This window comes from Seriola aureovittata, chromosome 19 (assembly GCF_021018895.1).
Source record: "Seriola aureovittata isolate HTS-2021-v1 ecotype China chromosome 19, ASM2101889v1, whole genome shotgun sequence".
In the NCBI taxonomy this organism is placed as follows: domain Eukaryota; kingdom Metazoa; phylum Chordata; class Actinopteri; order Carangiformes; family Carangidae; genus Seriola; species Seriola aureovittata.
Genome location: NC_079382.1, coordinates 8,032,170 through 8,053,363, shown reverse-complemented (window position 1 = coordinate 8,053,363; position 21,194 = coordinate 8,032,170). Strand labels below are relative to the sequence as shown.

Genomic DNA, 21,194 nt, shown 5'->3' with positions numbered 1-21,194 from the left:
AGAGAAGTGATTGTCAGGTAAACCGGGCTTTTCCAAAGGTCTTAAAGTATCACTTTGTCCATCAGGGCTCTGACTCCACAGACAACTTTCAACATTTTTAAACAAAGGAGGCACATTAAAAGGTAATGGCGGAGTTGGTCCAAACTTGAACCACGGAAGGTTAAAACTCAGCAAGCATCAACGTTTTAGGCCGGACACAGGACACTTTACTTCTATCCTGGTAATGGGTAACTTCAACATTTGTCTGTTTAAACAAGGCTGCTATCAACAGTAAAGTAAAACAGTACACTTCTATAAGCAGGAAATGACACATTTTTCAAACACCAAGATTTCTGCTGTCATCACATTTAACTCGAGAAAAAATCTTGCATTGGTGTGAGAGTTTGTTCAATAAGCAAAGTGAATCTGGGTTCTTGAGTACCTGACGAGACCCATGTCTTACTTCAAGCTTGTGTAACTTCTGAGGTTAGGGTGACAGCTTCATGAAAAGGTCTCAGCCAGCCTGGCATTTTGCCCTGGGTAAGCAAGTCACCCTGAGGCGCAGATCTGAGATGGCCACCGTCTCATTTCAAACCATTTCTTTTTTCCTTTTTTTTTCTTTTCTTTCAGTTTACTGTAGAACTGAGTTTCATGTGTTTCTGAGCCATAAGAAAAAGCAGAAGAAGTGTGTGTGTGTATGTGTGTTTAAGGTCACACATCGAAAGAGGAGGGTGTGAATTGTGGGTAGTGACATCACCGTGTGAAGTCAGGAAACACTTGACAGAAGAAAACGGTTGTCATGGAAATTGGTGGCTTAGGAGCGACTCACTTATTGGTGAGCAAAAACAGTCACAGCGAGTGTCAGGTTGTGTCTTAAACATAAACACACACAGGTGAAATCCTAATTCCTCCACAGATTTTTATCTGTGTGACTTCATGTCCTGAGCACTAAGGCAATAACTACATTACCCTCCGGTTTCCTGGAAAGCTTACATTTTAGAGGCTTTACATTTATGTTACTATAGCTGAGTCAGTGCAGGAATTCCTGTGCAGGAATGCTTGCTTTCTATCTCTGCATTTGCTCTGTTTGCCCACATGCTGTTTGTTCTGTGGCTGTTGATTTGAAGTTTGACCTGTTGCTGTGCTGAAAGCTGTGCCATGCATGTGACGTGTCCGGCTAGAAGGACAGGGGCAGACAGATTCTACAGCCCGTTATCTCTGCTGAAACTGCTGTCACTTACAAGTCAGGTTCTTTGGAATCAGCAACACCAGTTGCAGCAATTTCCTGCATTTTCAGAGAGCGCTATTGTACTGAACCCACTTTATTTGAACAGTTGAGGGCAGTGCCTCAGCAGTGTCAAGTATGATCTTGTTTGCTTATGATTTTCCATTGTGGATGTGGAAATTCCAAAAGTGAAATCTACGAGCGCTTTTCTTTCTCTCAGGAGGAATGAAGGGGAGGAAATATGGAAAGGGAGAGAGAGTTTGAAACGGTTCCTGATGTTACATCAGCACTCAGCCACTGAATCAGGCTGCACATGTCACAGGCCCTTTGTGCAGCTGTCACTGCACTCAGCAGCAGATGCGCTGCACACATCGGCTGGTGTCAAATGCTGCCAGGCTCACCTGTGGCCCTCACTTAAAGGATGATAGATTAAAAGTTTTTATTGCCTCTCTTACTTGACCAGGTAGAATCTTTGAATGAAACTGCAGAGACCGCTTTCATGCACTCACTCTGTTCTGAAGGTGTAGTGATGCCTGTCCAGTCCTACACTGTGGCCCTGCTGCCACACTATTGCAGTGAATCATTTCTTTCAGTTCCTCTGCATCATCATCACCATCAGCAGTCACATCAGGAGTTGAGATGTGATTCACTTGTGTTTCCTGTGACCAGTCGCCCAGTGAAAGCTGCTACGGAAGTGTTGGATTTGAATGAAAGCCCAGAGCAGACCTGCTTCGTTTTCTTTCTAGTTCTGTATTAGCCCTGAGCGCTGCCATTGTATTTCTGCTGGGTGGGGGTGGACTGGACTATTGTACGCTTTTGAAGAGGGTGGTTTCAAACAATACTTTTAAACAGAGCTCATTGGCAGTTCCTCTGTCATTTGTTTACTCGGGCGTTCCTCTTTGATTTTAATCTCGCTTCAGTTCTTCATTCAGCAAACCAGGAAACCATCTAATGCAGACAATGTGCATTTTAACATAAAACGTTGCTCATGAACTCATATTAAATGTAATAAAGATATAATGATAATGTAATATGACAGTAAAACCTCTAACGTGCTTTCTAGGAAAATTAGCTGTTAATGATGCTGTAAACCTTGATTGTGTTTATGACACACAAACATGTACTAATCATCATGTAATGAGGTCTAGTGTCATCATTGCTTTTCTCACACACTCACTATCTGCATCTAAATCTAAATCTAAATCTATTCGTTTTTAAGCAACATTTTGAATGCAGGATTTTTAATTGTAATAGAGTCTGTTTACATTGTGGTATTGTTATTTTTACTTAAGTGAAGGATCTAAGTACTTCTGCAGTAACGGCTGCTGGGAGTGTTCAGGTGTTGACATTTGTGCTACACAATAGATTTATTATTTAATTAAGTCAAGTCAATTTTATTTGTATAGCACCAGTTCACAACAGAAGTTATCTCAAGGCACTTTTCAAACAGAGCAGGTCTAGACCTTCCCTTTATAATATTATTTTACAGAGACCCAACAATTCCCACCAAGAGCAAGCACAACAGTGGCCAGGAAAAACTTCCTTTTAAGAGGCAGAGACCTCGAGCAGAACCGGACTCAGGCTGGGCGGCCATCTGCCTCGACCAAGACTTAATTAGAGAAAAAATCCTGATCTAAAGTCTTTGAAAGCCCTCAGTGTATCAGTAACTTGTACCTATGAACTGTACCCATGATTGTTGTAAATTTGTGTAATCAAAGAAGCTGCTGCTCATCGCATGCAAACCTGATTTTTTACTGTATGAAAATGCTTATAATTTACTTCACAGTCATTTGTTTAGCTGCCACAATCCTCCCTCAGCGCCCTCAGCCTCCAAAACCTCTTGGGATTTTCTAACCCAGGACAGTACATCCTCCATTTGCCATGGCAACAGGACCAAAAAAAAATCATTCGCCACACCTCTGCCTGCTCTTTATCCACCAATGATCAGTTCAGTTCATCACGGATAAGAGTCACCCTTGAGTTGTTTTTCTGTCTTTGTTGCATCCTTTTCAAAAACCTGTGTGTTTTGATTGAATAATTATCTGCAGTTGTGTTTACAGGCGTTTCCTGTCAGCAGCATCCACTATTGTGACACACAAAGGGACTTTAGGACTGGGTGGAGGGGCCGGGGCCACAGCTCAGAAAGTCTCAGTGTCTCGGTTGTCATGGGGCCCGTTTAAACAGTGTTGTAAAAGCAGCATGCGGAGTGACATTCAGCTTCCAGGCAGTTGTAAGCTCTTCAGATTCTGTCGCACATTGCATTTCCCTCCGCCTCGGACAATGTGCTAATAATTACAGGGAGCCCGAGGCCTGTGTTTGCATTTAAGGGAGACGTAGTGCAGTGGGAGGGATGTAAGCAGCAGCAATGATTCAGGCTCACAGATGTAATTAATGGAGGCTGTACACTGAGAGAAGTGCTTTTTTACATCCTTTAGAAAAAACGTGGTTTCAACAGAGTCTTTGCCCAGTGAAATATGTAAATAAGAGCAAGTGGAGAGACCTTATACTTGCATAGAATATGAAATATGAAAAGCTGTATGTACTGTAAACTTAAGGCCTTATACACAGATTTCCACTTTGCTTGTGTATGAGGTGTGGCTTGTATTTAATTGTTTTAATTTTTTTAATTTCATTGATGCACTGCTCAATATCTTTTTGTATCATTACTACGTGGGCTAAAAATGTCTATAAACTGATCTTTGGTACTACAAACGACCTGAAATAAGTAACAGAAAGCTACATTAATATTTCTTCATCTACAGAAAGACTTTTCTTTTATAGATAAAGACGTAAACTGAGTTGTGTTTTCGTTTGTTAGAGGAAGTGACATGCTGCAACCTTCCTGTGTGACACATGGAACTTCACAGCAACAGATGGGCACAATGAGATACAAAAGATTAACCGCAAACTGTACAAGAGATAAATACAATAGACTGTCTGTCAGGGCCTAAAACAAAACAGGGTTAGAACAGGGTTAAAGTATTGTTATTCTGAAGGGAATGATGTGTCTGTTAAACAGCTTGTAATTACCTGGACTGATTTTCTGCTGTGAAACTGAAAATTGTACAGATACGATCTCGAAAACCACGACTGCTTTGAATATGAGGCCAAGAAGAGTAGGATCAACAACATTTTACAGAATATCTCGAGTTATTTCTCAGCTCCTTCAGAACAGTGATGAAACAGTCAACGAGTGTCACTACGCCTCAACTCATGTTGTTGTAATAAACCTTGTTGAACCCAGGTTAAAGGTTGCCATTCACACATTGTGTAATTATTAATAGGTCTGCTGTGGAATTGTATCAGACTGAAGAGGGAGTCAATTATTCTCTCTGTCTCTCTCTCTCTCTCTCTCGGCAGCCTCCCACTCACACAGATGCAGAAATAGAGTCACCACTACAACTTTCATCCCTAAATAACACACAACAGTAAATCCAAAAATAACCCACCACACACAGCCTCCCCACCAGCTCTTATTAATGACCTGTCTGACCATCTGCTTTTGTGTAAAGCACTCAGCACAGCTCAGACTCGCAGCTGTGTGTGTGTGTGTGTGTGGCGTATGTGCTCCAGTCATGTACATGTATGGCGGGTTGTTGGCAGGTGCTCCGTGAAGCTCAATGGTTTGTTAACGGACTCAGTGTGTTGACAGCAATTGTCTCAGCTCATGATCTATAAATAAAGTTTCATATCACACACTGAGACAATGTTATGTTATTTCTCTGAAGATTACAGTTTTTAAGTGTTCCAGTGTTTTTTATTTAGGTTATAATGTTTTGCTCTCCTTGTGAATATTACATTTATTCGGTTCTTTTTGTAGATTGTGATGGAACATAATCAAAGATGAATTCAAACTGAAATACTGGAATACATAAAGTGTACTGACTAACCAACAGACTACAAAGGTTAATCTTGTCACAAGTTTCTTTGGCCCATTTCTGACTCTGATTTGGCTCAAAAGTTATTTCTATGACTTCCCTATCTTCCGCTTGTCACATGATCTCACATCATCTTTTCTTCTCTTACTCAGTGATGTGCTGTCATCAAAATGCCCGTATTTCAAAACTAGTTGCATATGCGTGTGACTGTGTATGAATCAGTTAAAACTATTATGTACATTACATACAATCAGATGACAGTGTTTATAATGCCAGTTATTCTCAGTGTTTTGCAACAAACCTGCTTGTGTATGCAATTAGTTTTCCCTGTAGGGAGCCAAAATCACTGGTAGACCCTGTTGTATGCGAGTGCCCGTAGAGAATGGGAATATGCTGAGCCATCTGCAGCGTCATGACTATTCCATGCAGGAGACGGCCTCCTCATCAAGTACATGGGGTGTGATGTCTAATACACACACAGACACACACCCTTCAGGCATGTGTACACTCGTGCATCACATGTAGGACAGGTAGGCCTTTTGTAACAAGCTCGGCATAGTAATGCTTACATACAGTATATGAGATCGTATCATGACTCTATTCTTTGTTTCATAGTGGTTTAATAACTGTTGTTTCTCTGTTTGGTGTGCATTGTATCCAAAAAACCTTTTGCTTCCATCTGAACTTTAAAATACAAACAGGGGAGACGCCGTTGCTAAATGACAGAAATACCTTTTCTTTGTTTGCTCTTGTCTCTATGGCAACATTGACAAAGACTCAGCAGCAGATGGCTGTAGCACATCTAAGTGGTCTGAATTGACTGTCTTGACTCCTGTCTCTTACCTACCATTCTTCTGCCAAATATCTGGTCTCATCTTTTACATCATGGTCAGCTGAATCCAGATTGCAGAGGTGGTCCCAGGCGCATCTTTATGTCACAGATACACTGACATTCTGGGTATAAATCATGGAAACAATCCAGACGTCATGTTCAACATGAACTCTTGTCTGATGGTGAACAGTATGTGAAACAGGCTCCTAAGCAAGAAATACCAAAGTATAAGGAGTATCACGCAATTACATGTATACATGGTGTACGTGTTTAAAAAGAGTGTTTTCTAATCTATTCGTCTTATCTGTTTTTATTAATGTGATTTATTCCTGTGGCTGTAACCATTTATTTTTTGGTTGTTATTACATGTATGTACATATTTATCATTTGAGAGTACATGGACTATACTGTACATGTTTATGTTAGGAAATCCACAGATATTCCAAATGTGCAGTAGTAGAGGTAGAGTTGCTCCAAAAAGGTCCTTATTTGTATATATTTGCATGAACATCCACCTCTAAATTACCAGTGGCCACCCCTTCTCCTATGTTTTGCTTGACTGCCAAAAGCTGCATAACGGTAACAGGGGTAATGCATTCCACATGTGCACAATTAGGCATACAGTCTGATCTGTGATTTGCTCACCAAATATGGTTTCTAGATAACTCGTGTGATGCAACAAGGTTGTTCGCCACTACACACTGTGGCTACGAACAGACAGGCTACAAATTCCTTTGCAATTTGGCTGCTTAGATTCCTTTTATTCATGCTGGTGACATAAATGTCAAAGCAAGCTGCCATAAATGGAGATTTCATATACCGCTGACTCACTGAGTTGAACTACTGTGAAGAATTTACTATTAAATATTTTGTGAACTGTGAAGGCAAACACAACCAGCAACAGCTAGTTGTGCAAGCCAGCAGAGATCTTACGCTAACTCATGAGAACTTGTCTGTCTGATGAGGCCATCATAGAACAAAGTCTCTTTTTTAAATTAATTTAATCAGTTTCTCTTCATCGCTTCAACTGTGAGATGATGTGGATGACAGAACAGATGACGCTATAGAAAGACAGTCTTTACATAAACAGCTTCCTTGCCTATTTGTGGCTGTGGGGTGATGTTGTGAGCGGAAGACAGTTTATTAACAGAAGAGCACTGTTTCAACTCTCTATGACAACAAGCATCTGTTCTGTTAAGTATCCACATGCAGGTTCATGAAACCCTCCTTCTGTGCTATGGCTGAAACTGTGCTATGACTGCAGAGAAAAGCTAAAAGAGAATTCCTCTTTTGAGGATTAATGAAGCACTATATAATCATTAATTGTATTACATCAGATAGAGTTGATTATCTGATATGGAATGGCTTTTTTGTGCTTTAAATTTCTGGTTAGTTGAGACAAGTAAATAATCCCCACAGTCCAAACTGGATCCTTGCCCTGCTGATTGATTATTATGGCCATAAACTATGCAAATTTAGGGGAGCAATGAGGATTCATTTTCCGTGATGGAGGCCAAACATATTTTATAGTTTAATGCTGAAATTCAGCCAAACAAGGACAGAGACAGCCAGAGAGAGAAAATACAGGGCACAAGAGGCAGAGAAAATGGGAGGGATGGAGGGAGAGTGAGAGAGAGAGACAGAGAGTGAGGAGGGTGTGACCTTAATCCCAGAGTGGGAAAGAAAGAAAGTTACACTCATTCAACCATGCACACACACACACACACACACACACACACACACACACACACACATCTGGTCCATCCAGTTTTTACTTTGTATCTCAGGCGAAATGTATGTTGGAGTTTAAACTTGTGATACATTCAGTGAAACTTGTGCACTGCTGTGTACCCGTATGATGTGAGTCAGCACTCCAGCTGGTTGATTAGTTACTCTGTGACTGCAGTGTTCTGTCATTCATACAAAGAGGGTGTAGTTGTTTGGTTTGGTTTATAGTCTTGTATAGTCTTGTAGGTGCAGTACTCTAGCTAATATGTGAGTGAGGGCATGACATTTCCATTTTCAAGTTGCAATTTTATCTTCAAATTTGCACAAGCAAATATTTGATATGACACTGACATATCCGATAGCAAGGGCCAACTATCACCACACACTGCAGAGTAATGCAGAATTCTGCATGGCACCTCTGTGCCTTGCCCTGCACGCAAGCCACTACATGTTACACCACCCCACCAGAACAAAGGGTAGGCTACTGTTCCAGATGAAGGCAGCCATGTCACTGTGGAGACTGAACAGATTCTGTTACTGACACCCCAGATCTGGGTTCAGTCCAAAAAGCCTGCAGCAAAGGTTTTGCTTTCTGTCTCATCAAATAGCAATGATCAGCAAACAGGATGTTGGAGGAAAATGTGACAAGTATGTGACACAGCTGTGTCTCCTCCAAACTACAGACCACAATCAGCCATGTGGGTGTGAATGGACTAATGCACAGGCGGAACTGATGTTTAGACACACAAATTGGTGTAAATTGTTTCATTTGACCAATTTCATAAGACTGGAAAGTTGTGCTTTGCAACTGAAGTGCACTGCCCTCATGTGGTCAGCGTGGTGAGTTAGTGCACGATATTCCTTTCTGTGTGTGTGTGTGTGTGTGTGTGTGTGTGTGTGTGTGTGTGTGTGTGTGAATGAGTGAGTGAGTGAGTGAGTGAGAGAGAGAGAGAGAGAGAGAGAGAGAGAGAGGGAGTGTGTGTGAGAGAGATAGAGAGGGGGAGATGCAGTGTAGGCTCCAGCCGGCCTATATCTGTCCCCCAACTCCCACATGAAATGCAGACAACAAGAAAAGAGGGTGTCTCGTCTGGGGCACAATGGTGACCCACATCCTAGCTACACCACACCCCCTGAAGCATCTCATTACGTCAGACTCGATAATCACCAACGAGATCAGAGCTATATGATTTCTACACATAAAACCAAACGGTCTATTCTATTACTTTAAATGTACCAGGACGCCTCTACGTGCCAGAGGATGTGGGCACTTCCTCTGGATTTCGAAATGCCTCATTTTTATTCTATCAGTGGGAGCCAGCGTCTCATCAAGGCTGCGTCCATTTCATGTACCACAGGAGTGTTCATGCTTAAATTCATTTGCATATTGAATTGTGAATATGTGTTTTTCTCGTAATCCGTTGTAAAGTATTTACACATCATTAATAACCCGACAAGAACGCATCAATCCTTGTAGAGATAATTTTGTCAACTATTATAAGATGTGTTTCGAGCGACCACCCCCATAAAATATGGTATAGTCCACTCCCTGCCGTTAGCCGTTGTTGTATCCTATGCTACTGAACAGATTTGTCGTGATACAAACTCGCTACACACTGGAACGAAAGCCATGAAAAGATGCCCCTTCACGGGATTAAAACAATAAATCAGGCAACAAGAAGTCTGGAAAAACTTTGCCGAACTGTGCCCAAACTTTGATAGACTACAACCCAATTCACTTCCCTACAGTTTCGAGTGTGTTAGCATTGTTTTATCTCACCACTATTGCCACTGGACGCGGTTCTTTTTTCTTCTGGAGCAGTCCAGTCTGATGAATTCACCGAAAAAAGACGGAGATGATGATGTGCCCGTTAAAGACCCGGTAAAATACGGCGAATTGGTCATTTTGGGGTAAGTCTCTTGAAACCTAAAGCTATAGTAAAATTGTGTAGGATGGAGAAACGCTCCAGCGGTAAATTAACGTTAAATAGCGGCACCATCAGCACAATAAACCAACAGATGACGTGTGAGTTGGGGTTTAATCCACTGCTCTTATTAAATAACTCGCTCTTATGGTCGTTTTTAGGTCAGAAAATTCTTGATAGTAACACATTTTAGCTCATTTCTCATGTATTGGACATTACCCTCGTTCTCCACTAATATGTGACTGTAGTAATGTTACAAACTAACTTTATGATCCAGAGGAAAGCATATTCTTTCAAACTATGCCATTGTATTGTTTCGGCATCATGTATGGTGCGTTTGAGTGTAAAAGATGCAACATCTGCTTTAGTCATAGTACATGAGGCTATTACCGATGTAGCCGCTTTTTCATCAATGGTTGTAGTGGCGGAGGGGGGGGGGTTGCTCTGGCTGAAAATCCCAATGATGTCATACTATGCTGGGTCTGTGATTGCTAAAAGTAGGGCTAAGGTTGATATAATTCTCTGAAAAATACATGCATCTTGTTCATGTTATGTAGTCAGAAAGCCTCTTTCGTCTGTTATTACTAATTAATAAAACGTCGCATCCAGATGACCATCCATGCCAAGGAGGGAGGAGGAGGAGAGCCCCTCTACATCACCAGCAGCACACACAAACTCACAGTAGGCAGGATGTGCTGATGACAGCCACCAGCTTCCACAGCATTTCCACCACTACAGCTCCACACTGTGTCTGCAGGGACCAGAAATGCCACAACATAAACATATATACACACACACACACACATAGTCATATCCAGGCTTACACAGGCCTCCCTCTTGCCCTGCAGAGCTTCCTGTGTATGCCAAAGATAACTGACCTAATGGCCTATCGCTTCCCCTCCGGCTGAACATGGAGTGAGGAGGCTGTAGCCCGCCTGTATCAGAATACTGATTAGTCGTCCTCCTCCTCATCTGACTCTTTGAACAAGCAGTCCTTTACATCCTCAGAGGAGAATAAGGAAATGACAATTTAATGCCAATTTTAGGTTAAGGCCATGCAACTTTACACACAAGCATGCTCTGCGGTTAGAGCCTTAACACTTACTATGCTTCTTTGAGTGTAGAAAATGCACTTGTATTAGCTCACTTTTAAACTATAATGATTGAGGTTTGGTTTGATCTTGCTCTGCAAGAGTGATGGCCACAGGCTAGGGGGCTATTATAGGTATCTTCTGTGTGGTTTTGAATCAGGGCTGAGCAGTAGTGAGAGAATAGATGTTGCTATTACTAAAAGACTTTCTTCTGATATTGCTCTTATTCTATTATGTAACATGATTTACAGTATGTTAAAAATGTCACAATCTGACACAGTGCTCTACATTAATATTAATATTATTACATAGGTTATCCCATATCTGGATCAGTAGGATTTGATATGACTCAGGCCTATGACCAGTTCAACTGTTCCCCAAACATAGAGCAGGTAACTTTGACTATAGACTCAGGCTGTTCTTTTACCACTTCCTGTCAGATATCATATTTTCCTGGTCTGTTTGGTGTAAGTGTGGTTTGACTTTGCATCTGTCAGCCTTGATGATCACATGCCCGGTGTGGTCGATGCGTGCTTCACTGCGGGCCATGTGATCTTTGCAGTGGCAGCCTGCCATTGCTCATTACCTTAGTTAGCCTGGACACCATGTACAGCACTGCCCTGTCCAGCAGCCCAGCATCGCTCAACTCACCTCTACCCCATAACCCACTCCCATCACTATGCAAACACCCTCTTATCCTCACTGTTTATCTCTCCCACACCTTTTTATCTCACCCGTAACCCCTCTTAACTCTGTGTCTGTCGCATTCTTCCCTCTTACACCCAGTTCCTTCCCTGCCAGCCTCACAGTGTTTTGCTGAGTGCTTGCTTTCACAGAAGCAGCCCTCCTTGGTGACTTGCCCTCAACGAAAATAAACTCTGTGTCGAGGGGCAGAAGGAGTGAATATTTCATATTGTGCTTTACGATGTGCACACATGCGTGATGTAGGCCAGGACTGCCCACAAAATCCTACCTCATGGAGCTGCTCTTCCATCGGCCTTTCCCCCTCGACCCTCTACTTTGTGGTGTATCTCTGCCCTTTTATCTCCATCTCCTCTCCCTGCCCTTTGCTTCATTTAATTCATTTAGCTTTATTTTTTGTCTCTTATAATCATGATAGCTTCTGACTGCTCCTCAGTCTCTGTTTTTGTCAAGGCGCTTGCCTCCTTTTCTCTCTCTAAGCTGGTTTTGTCTCCTGTACCCGCTTATCCTCAGCCCCATTTCATATCTTCTACTCTTTAACCAGACCCCTCAGTGCGCTGTCCTCATGTCTTCTTTTCCTGACCTAGTCCTCTTCTCGTCAGACGGGGTTTAGTTTGAAGAAACAGGCAGGGCCATGGAGGGAACGGGTAGCACTGAATCATCTTCTTTGATTGGACTCTGCATTTAAAAAAAATATCACAAGTAAATGGGGCCTGTTTGAAGGTTTTTCCAGGTAACATGCCCAACCCTCTCGCCAACACCCCGCTGACTGCTGTTGCCCATATTAGATGAATTTTGGCCCTCAGGTTAATTAAAAATATATAGTGTCAAGAAACTTCCCTTGGAAACTCGCAAATTTAACCACTAAAAAAGTTTATGGATCTTTACTAACACAATGAAATGCTGGCACTGAAATTGATCAAATGTGTGTCATGTTAATATAAGAAAGGGTGATCTAGGAAAAGGAATTTTCACTTTCACTTTGTCAGATTAGAAAACTGATCTTAATTCCTGGCTACTTGTTTAATTAGTGTCTTATTACTTCAGATTTTTTAATGGTTGTTTTTTTTCTTCAAATTGTAATTGAGGAAGTTTTTAGGGCTGCAACTAACAATGATTTTCACTGTTGATTAATCTGCTTATTATTTTTCTGATTCATTACAGCTCTGGAAAAAAAAACAATAGATAACAGGTCCTCAGTCCCGGTTTAGAGTAGATATAAAACACAACAGGTAGAAGAAGATGCAATACAGTCCAAAGCCCAAAGATGTTCAGTTCAAATTCTAATATATTTACCTTTTTAAAAAGCTGGATCAAATGGATTTTTGGTATTTTTGCTGAAATAAAAAAAAAAATTCTTAGATAATAATCAGCATTGTTGCTGATCAATCTTCTGTCAATCCACTAATTGATTAATGGACTAAACATTTCAGATGTAGTTCAGATTAACAACTCTGCTAGTGCACTGTCTTGTATTTGGGAGTTTTATTCAGATCTTTAATCTGTTGATTCTGTTATCAGTTGATCAGATATATGTCTAGTCATCAAGAGGGATGTCTTAAAACTGTTGATGTAGTCTCACCAGCAGCACAAAGTATCTGATCTGTAATGATATAAAATGAAAAAAGGAGAGGACAGTTTTGCATTTGAAGAGCTATGATCAGCAGTTGTCAGTATTTTCATTCTATGAATTAATTAATCAAATTTAAAAAGTGTTAGAGATTGTTTTTTTGTTTGAAAGACTGATTCATCAAGCAAAATCACAGATTCAGAGCTACATCACACAAATCACAGTAAAAGAGGCAGCAGTTTCTTCAGCCCACTCTGCGAGACTGTGACACAGATCGCAACAGAGGCAAACCAGATGTCTTCTGATCTGATCCAGTTTGAAGGCCAGTAAAAGCAGAGTTATTGTCCCTCTCAGAGTCTTCTTGCCGTTGGGTATCCTCTGAATAGTTTTAATAAGGACCATGCCCTGCTGATTAGTCAAAAACCTAAAACCAGAATACTGCCTTCTGTGTGAACCCAAAGTGTGAAAATGATGTTCGACACGGCTTCAAAAAAATGGAGGACAACGTCCGGATTTAAGTCAGCACCAACGCCAGAGAGGAGTTAACACCATGTCACACAAAGTTTCATTAAAACATGAAAACTGAGATCATCTTTCCAAAAAAAGATTGATATTGAATTATAAACGACTCAGGGTCTAGAATACATTATTAACCACTTTAATAAGAAGAATCTAGATTTTCATGTCTGCTTCTCGTAAAGAACACACACCTTCAAACTAGTATTCAGAAACCTAACGAGAGTCCTTAGTCAAAGTTGTACGGTTAATGGTATTGTGTAATGGTGATGGGAAAATAGTCCAGTCCTGCTGAAAATGCTTTTCACTGTGGAGAGAGGTTAAACAAAGAGCAAGCTCCTGTACTGTACGCATGAGCCTCAAGTACATGCTGAGTGAGGGAGATCAAGTGGTGTTTGTCCTGTTCATTGAGGTTCAGCAGTTCAATGTGAATCACAAGTGGCCTGAGTGCAGGCCACTTTTTCATTTCAAAAGAATCTGTGATGATATAGCTGAAAGATCTTCAAAATCAATTAAGCTTGCACAAATCCTTGCAGCATTTTATTCATAGCCCTAGTTTTCCAACAAGTGAAACTTAGATAAGTACAGTAGTCAAACAATAGTAGCAAGATTCTCAATAAAGTTACTATGTGTACTATTTACTATATGAACTATGTGCATGCTGTCTTGAACTCTCTGAGTTGTTTTCCTTGATGTAATGTCCGTGCTTCCGTGTTCTTATTTTTGCCCTGTGCTTGTTTTTGTTTGTCTTTCTCCAGGTACAATGGCTCTCTTCCAAGCGGAGACCGGGGGCGCAGAAAGAGCCGCTTCGCTCTGTACCGAAGGGCCAAGGCCAATGGTGTCAAGCCCAGCGCTGTGCACATCCTCAACACACCACAGGACAGCAAGGTACGTGTGTGAGTGCATGTTTGCCTTCAGTATGTTTTTCAGTGTGTAACATTAGTTTCCTTCCTGTGAACTCCCTGTTGTCTTTCACAACTGGAACAGAGGAAGGATGACTAAGCATGTAGACTGACTGACTGTGTGGTCTGTCTTTTTGTGTGTGTGTGCGTCAGCTTACATAGATGGTGATTGCCACATGATGATGAAGAAACATTAAAATATATTTTTATCACCATGAGGTCATTGTCACATGCTGCTATCACATACAATTTGATACTATTTTTATTTCCAAGTCATGAATGTAGATGCATTTTATTTCCTTTTTAGCAACAACACGTTTTCAGTCAAGTGTCTGGATCGTCAAGAACATGAAAGTCGGTTCCAGAAGATGAGCGCATCAACTCATGTTGCTTGTTGCCATTGTTGTTGCAGGCTGTACACAGCAGGGGGCAGCACAGCATTTCTTTCACTCTGTCCCGGAACCAGACAGTGGTGGTGGAGTACTGCCATGACAACAACACAGACATGTTCCAGGTAACGCACTAAAGGAAATCAAGAAAGCAGGGTCAGGTTTTTCATTCATCCTTTATAAATAATGGTAGGTTTTACAGCAAAAAGAATCCAGATTTGTGATCACGAGCTCCTAAAATATGCTGTTATGTAAGGTCATCAAAGTAGCTTCTGCTGTCAGTAGATTATTTTGGTTCAGAACCATTAAGTATTAAAAATGAAGGCTTGTGCGGAAAATCTCCAAGAGAGTCTATTTTTACACTCACAGTTTTGCTCTTATAATAGTATCACAGACTTATTTTATTTACAAAAAAATTACCAACAGTATTAAAAGCCACAGTAACATCTAAAATTTGCTATTCAGTGTACACCAGTATCAATTTTGAATATGACATTGATAAGCATTTGTTTTGATTATTGGTATCCAGAAAGTATTTCTCTGTGTTGTCCCCTGCAGATCGGACGCTCCACAGAAAGTCCCATTGACTTTGTGGTGACAGACACCTCCGGAGGGGGAAAGGAGGGGGAAGACCCCTCCATTGCGCCGAGCACGATCTCACGTTTTGCCTGCAGAGTGGTGTGTGAACGCAACCCACCTTACACTGCACGCATTTATGCTGCAGGCTTTGACTCCTCCAAAAATATCTTCCTAGGGGTGAGTAAACTGATAATCCAATCAAAAATATTTTTGGATTTTTTGAGTAAGTATTGTAAGTAATTTAAAAATGCTGATGCAGCTGAAACAATGATTTATATGTCCTCGTGTCTGTGCTATCACAGGAAAAAGCAACCAAATGGAAAAACCCTGATGGGCACATGGATGGCCTGACCACCAACGGGGTGCTAGTGATGCACCCAGAGGGGTTCCCTGAGGACCCCAAGCAGGGGCTGTGGAGGGAGATCTCTGTCTGTGGTGATGTCTACGCCCTGCGAGAGACACGCTCTGGACCCAGCCGGGGCAAACTGGTGAGTTGCCATGTCCACACGTTGCTCTTTAAGTCCATCAAGGTTGCATGGTTTATTTTTGGATTGATGGTAAGTGTGTGTCTGTCAATGCGTGAACTTTTCCAGGCAGAGGGAGAGAGCAGTGCTCTACGAGACGGTTCCCTGGTTGACCTGTGTGGTGCCACCCTGCTGTGGCGTACAGGGGAGGGGCTCATGCGGGCTCCCACCCTGCGTCACCTGGAGGCGCTTCGCCAGGAGCTTAATGCATCCAGGCCCCAGTGTCCTGTAGGCCTCAGCACACTGGCCTTCCCCAGCCTGCCACGCAGCCACAGGTGGGGGCTACAGTCTGTAGTAATTGACAGACTGCTCCGTCATTAAACAGTGTTGATATTCTTCATTAAAAATAGTGCCAGTACTTAATAATCTGTTGTCAATGTGTTACTGCAGCCTTGAAGAACGTCAGCCCTGGGTCTACCTCGCTTGCGGCCATGTCCACGGACGCCACGACTGGGGCCAGAGATCTGAGGGAGAGGAGGAACCAGGAGAGGGCGAGAGCTCCACGGCCCGCCGCGAATGTCCCCTGTGCAGGAGTGTGGGGCCCTACGTGCCCCTGTGGCTGGGCTGTGAACCTGCTGTGTATGTGGACGCCGGCGCTCCTACGCACGCTTTTGTGCCGTGTGGTCACGTCTGCTCAGAGAAAACAGCCAGGTACTGGGCTGAGACCCCGCTGCCCCACGGGACCCATGCCTTCAGACCCGTCTGCCCCTTCTGCTCCACTGCCCTCAGCTCCCCCGGCTGGACACGGCTCATCTTCCAGGGCCCCATCGACTAGTCGCTACAACACAGCAACCACTATCACAAAAAAGATGCCCGAGCTTCATTCATGTTGCACATGTTGATCAGGACGGAAAGGTATTGATTAGGAATGCTTAACGATAGTTTCACATTATTAAAACAGGTGTAATCTACAGTCAGTAATCTATATTTTTACTGAATGCAGCTCGGAGCTGAAGAATCCTTCCCCTTGTTTATCCTTCAGTGCTCGTTAATTGCTATGAGATCAGGCGGATAGGCGATTAAATCATAACAGAATAATCAATACTGTGATCATGAGAAAAGTATTTACTCTAAACTCTATATGGTGTCCACTTCTCTGTCATTCAAGAGTCTGCTGTTTTTCAATCCAAACAAACACTACACCAGCTGATTTACCCAACCTCCAACAAGACAAGCAACACCGGGTATACACAGGAGCTTAAATGATGTTTCTCACCCCATGACAAACAATTATTTCACTCCTTCCATTATCAAGTGGCGCAGCCTTCCAGTCATTATACATTTCATATGGAACATTTAGACTCTAACAGTTGTGTTTGTCAGTTTCAGAAACCATGTAGGAAATGACAAGTAGCTTTTTTGCACTCAGTGAAACACCACTTCTGACCAGGTAGTCTCCAGTTCTAGATGTGTAGTATTGCACTTTTTGGCCTGCACTTTGATATCCAACCACTTTGGATTTATTTGCACTCATTCTGACTTCTGTGTTTTCTTCCTGAACGGCCAGCTGATCTATATTTATAGCTGTATTCAACAGGGTGTATAAACTACTCATGGTAAATGTAGGACATTACAAAGGAGGGATCAAAGGATTGTGCTTCCATGCAACATTTTACATTTCTAGTGTTTCATGAAGAGGAAATTATTAACCATTGTTAAAACCAGGATATGTTTGAGTACATGCAGTTTTCACCTTTTGTACTCACATATGCTTTTAGTGTGAAATCTATGCACACCCCCCCATAAATGAGACCCCATGTGTACTATTAGATTGGAATGAAAACCTGCAGACTCTTTGATTAGCACTGAATGACGGAGGGAACACAACATACTGCATAAGGCCAGGTCTTATCCGGATTATCAAGCAGCCAGAGGATAAACAAGGGCTGGGAATAAAACTGGGTATAGTCCACTTCATAACTCTCTAAAGCAATAATAGCACTCCCATAGATAAGCTATATGTTGTGCTATGTTTAGCCAAGTGTTAGGTCAGCAGTCACTTCAAATAAGGCTAAAATGGTTTCCAGGTTAAGGGCTCAACCAGAGGCGTGTTCAATTCCATGATTTATTTTATTTCCAGATGGGGTCTTACGCCAGGTATCAGAGTGTGTGTGATGTAACCAAAGCCCTAGAATTTAAAGATGAGCAAATGAATCAGTGACTAAATACCTGACATTTATTTAAATACTCATTTCGAATGCATTAAGTAGCCTCTGCTGACTGAATTCACCGTGTTTAGATCAGCACAGCAGCCATCACAAACACACATATGGTATTGTTGCATTAATTTGAACACACTTCTGGTTACTGAATTATGCTAAACAGGGTCTACATTAGTGTGATAGAGTGTCAGAAAGGTTTGACCTTGCATAACCTCAAAAGAAATCCTTTTTTTTTTGTTTTAAAGAAAACTATTTTGTTAAGAAATGGGGAGGGATTTATTTGGGGAAGTGGGAGGAATTCTTTTAGATGTTCAGTGTTAAAAAAAAAACAAAACTATTTTTCTAACTGATAATTGGTTTTAGTTAGCTGTTGTTACTCAGTGTAAGCAAGTTCTGTATGTTTCCGAATATTATAGTGTGGTAGATGTAGGAGAGCTTGTGAGTGAGAAAACATTGCCAACACTGTGTCCAACAAACACACTTAACACACTGCTACCGTGAAACATTGCCCAGACAATGAATGTAGCCAAATACTCAGGCTATATTTAGCCTTCCCTGGTGCTCATATTGAATGGTCTATATTGTGATACTATTTTTGTAACTAAATATTATGGTGTAGCTTGGTGAACTAGCTCGAACGAGTCAGATAACTTCAATAATAGCCTCAAGTATGGAAGACGTATAATTGATAATACACACTCACATGGAAATTGTGTTTAGCTTGCATGTGCTGAACGTACACACACACACTATGTACACTACACATACACTTACTCAAAAACTTTGCACGGTGGATTGCCAACCTGTTATTCATGCTGAGAGCATCTGTTACAGACAAAGATGTCTTCCGAGTCCTCAGCTGTTACAACTGCAGCATTTTTGGGGTTTTTTTGGATGACCGCTCCAAATTAAAAAAAAAAAAAAAAAAAAAAAAATAGAAAGACAGAAAGAAAACAGAGCCTAAAAAATCCTCATACTTGATAGATGCGTGATGTTTGTGAATGAGACCTATCAATCCCACTTTGTACTACTATGCTAATATTTTCCACCAAACCAATTCACTACAGAAATACGTCCACGTCAACACTTGTTTACATTTTGTATTTAGACTAATCTTGGTACATTTCAAGCTAATGAAAGGCTGTATGCTGTTTTCAGAGCACTATATTTTCCATTTGAAGTCTAAATACAAGATTTAAACTCCCAAGAGTGCGGTGGATAATTGACGTAGTGTTGATAATTACTGTAGCTCAGGATTAGTGATTTCAGATTCACAGCTGGCAAAGCCTGAAGGAAGCGTGATAGAAGACACTTTGAGACAAAAGGTTTCAGAACTGCAAAACACATAAAAAGGAGAACAGGTGTGAGAATAATTAGCTGATGTAAGAGGCATGATACAGCAGGGCAGATCACCACAGGTCTAGGATCAGTCACATACGGGTCTTACTATAAGGGGAACAGGCGATGAAAACACCTCAAGCAGCTACCCCCTTACTAAGCACGCCAAATCCAGTGAATCCTGCTTTTGAAGTTAATATATACAACAATTAATGTAACACCATTGGCATGTGGATGGAAGAACCGTTGCAGCACCTTTTTTTTCACTTTTAGTTTATGACCTGACTTTTATTTGAGCTAATTTCTCTTTACTTTTCTTTAGCTTTATTCTTTATTTAACTATCTTTGGGTTACAGGTGTCCATATGCAATTTCCTTTTCTTTGTTTTTAGATTTTAGTATTGATGAAAACTTCAGACACATTATCTATTTTAGCGTGGCATCAGGTTTTTTAATACCACCAGTAACATCATTAGCTCTTCCCTAACTTTGTTTTTTTTTTTTTGATTATATGTATCAATTGACCTTCATTCCAGATGGCAAAACCTCAACCTCCTCAATTTATGAACTCACCTTTTATAGGGGAGTGAGTAGCTGACACTTAACCTCACAGTTAATACTGCATTCCTTTAAATACATCTGTGTTATGTACAGCTATTTTGTATTATTTTATATCATAATCTTCTGTAACCGTCCGGTGCACAGACAATCGCTATACACATGTCAATAAACCTGTTAAAAAGATGAAGCTGCTCTGTTCTGTCTCTATCAATTACTTCTCTTCTGTAGAGTATGAAACATGAAGCATTATTATAAAGTCACAAATGAGCTTATTACAGAGTCCAGTTCAGTGTATTTAATTGTAGCAAAAAGCGAAGTGCACGTCATGTGTGCTGGCTCCAGCAGAGGGCGCTCTCTACCAGCTCTGAGGCTGACAGCAGGCCAAATGCACCGTGATGGAGTTGCTTTCAGTTGCATCACCTCTTTAAAATAATCAAGCGTTTTAATGAGCAGTTTTGGCAGTCGTGTTCATCACCACACACATGTGACAAGAAGCTGCAAATGTCTGCAAAATTACAGAACGCCTAATTTAAAATAGCAATTTAAAAGACTTAAGTTCTTCTCTCTGCGAAAGAATTCAGGATGTAGAATGAAAGACCTGCTGAGAGTGGTGTTATTCAGAAGTTTGTTCAAAAATGATTCCACTGGGGAGGAGGCTTTTTCTCTGTCAAAGATTATGAAGCATATTTCATGCGTATCTCACTGACACTACATTTAATCTCTTCCAAAGCATGCGAGGGAGAAAACCAAAAGCATGCTGAAACTCTATAGAAGAGACTGTGAAAACAAAGTAAATTCTTCTACATGTTAAGACATACTATAATGTTTGGGCTGAGGAGAGTCACTTTCTCTGAATGTTGACAACTGGTGTTTGAAATGTTTAGGATATATACTTTCTTTAAAGCCTACTGTTTCGTAGAATATACTTGCACACACTCTACGTGAGAGTGAAATGTAATTACTGCTATAGTCTGGTTTTTACTCCATCATGTTATAATGGGGAAGGAACTCTTGACATCCTCACTAACAAATTGTCCAAATATTACAGATATTACAGTGGCCTAAAGTTTAAACAAGAGAACAGAGTGACAACTGATGGAAGTGAGACTGTATGGTTGAACCCAGAAATACTGTCTAGTGTTCATTTGATTCATTCTCGATGTCAGTACCGGATCACACCTAGACCCCAGACCCCCACTAGACCCCAAAAACCCCACATTAACTATGGCAGTTAGTTTATGGTTATATGAGGGTTTTAATTTCGTTTGAGAATATGGGAAAAGGCGCCGCTAAAGTA

At 41.2% G+C, this 21,194-nt stretch overlaps 1 protein-coding gene across 1 annotated transcript; it reads left to right on the top strand.

The window, feature by feature from the left end:
* The first annotated feature begins 9,012 nt into the window (after positions 1–9,012).
* LOC130187874 (E3 ubiquitin-protein ligase pellino homolog 2) lies at positions 9,013–20,080 on the top strand. Its single transcript, XM_056405809.1, has 7 exons — positions 9,013–9,550; positions 14,202–14,331; positions 14,758–14,859; positions 15,293–15,490; positions 15,616–15,801; positions 15,907–16,112; positions 16,228–20,080. Exons 1-7 carry the CDS (start codon positions 9,471–9,473, stop codon positions 16,610–16,612), a joined length of 1,287 nt encoding a protein of 428 aa, XP_056261784.1. The 5' UTR covers positions 9,013–9,470; the 3' UTR covers positions 16,613–20,080.
* The last annotated feature ends 1,114 nt before the right edge of the window (positions 20,081–21,194 follow it).

Coding starts and splice junctions, on each gene's coding strand:
- LOC130187874 (XM_056405809.1), top strand. CDS start 9,471: ATGAATTCACCGAAAAAAGACGGAGATGATGATGTGCCCGTTAAAGAC. Junction 14,332..14,757: donor ACACACCACAGGACAGCAAG/GTACGTGTGTGA, acceptor TTGTTGTTGCAG/GCTGTACACAGCAGGGGGCA. Junction 14,860..15,292: donor ACAACACAGACATGTTCCAG/GTAACGCACTAA, acceptor TGTCCCCTGCAG/ATCGGACGCTCCACAGAAAG.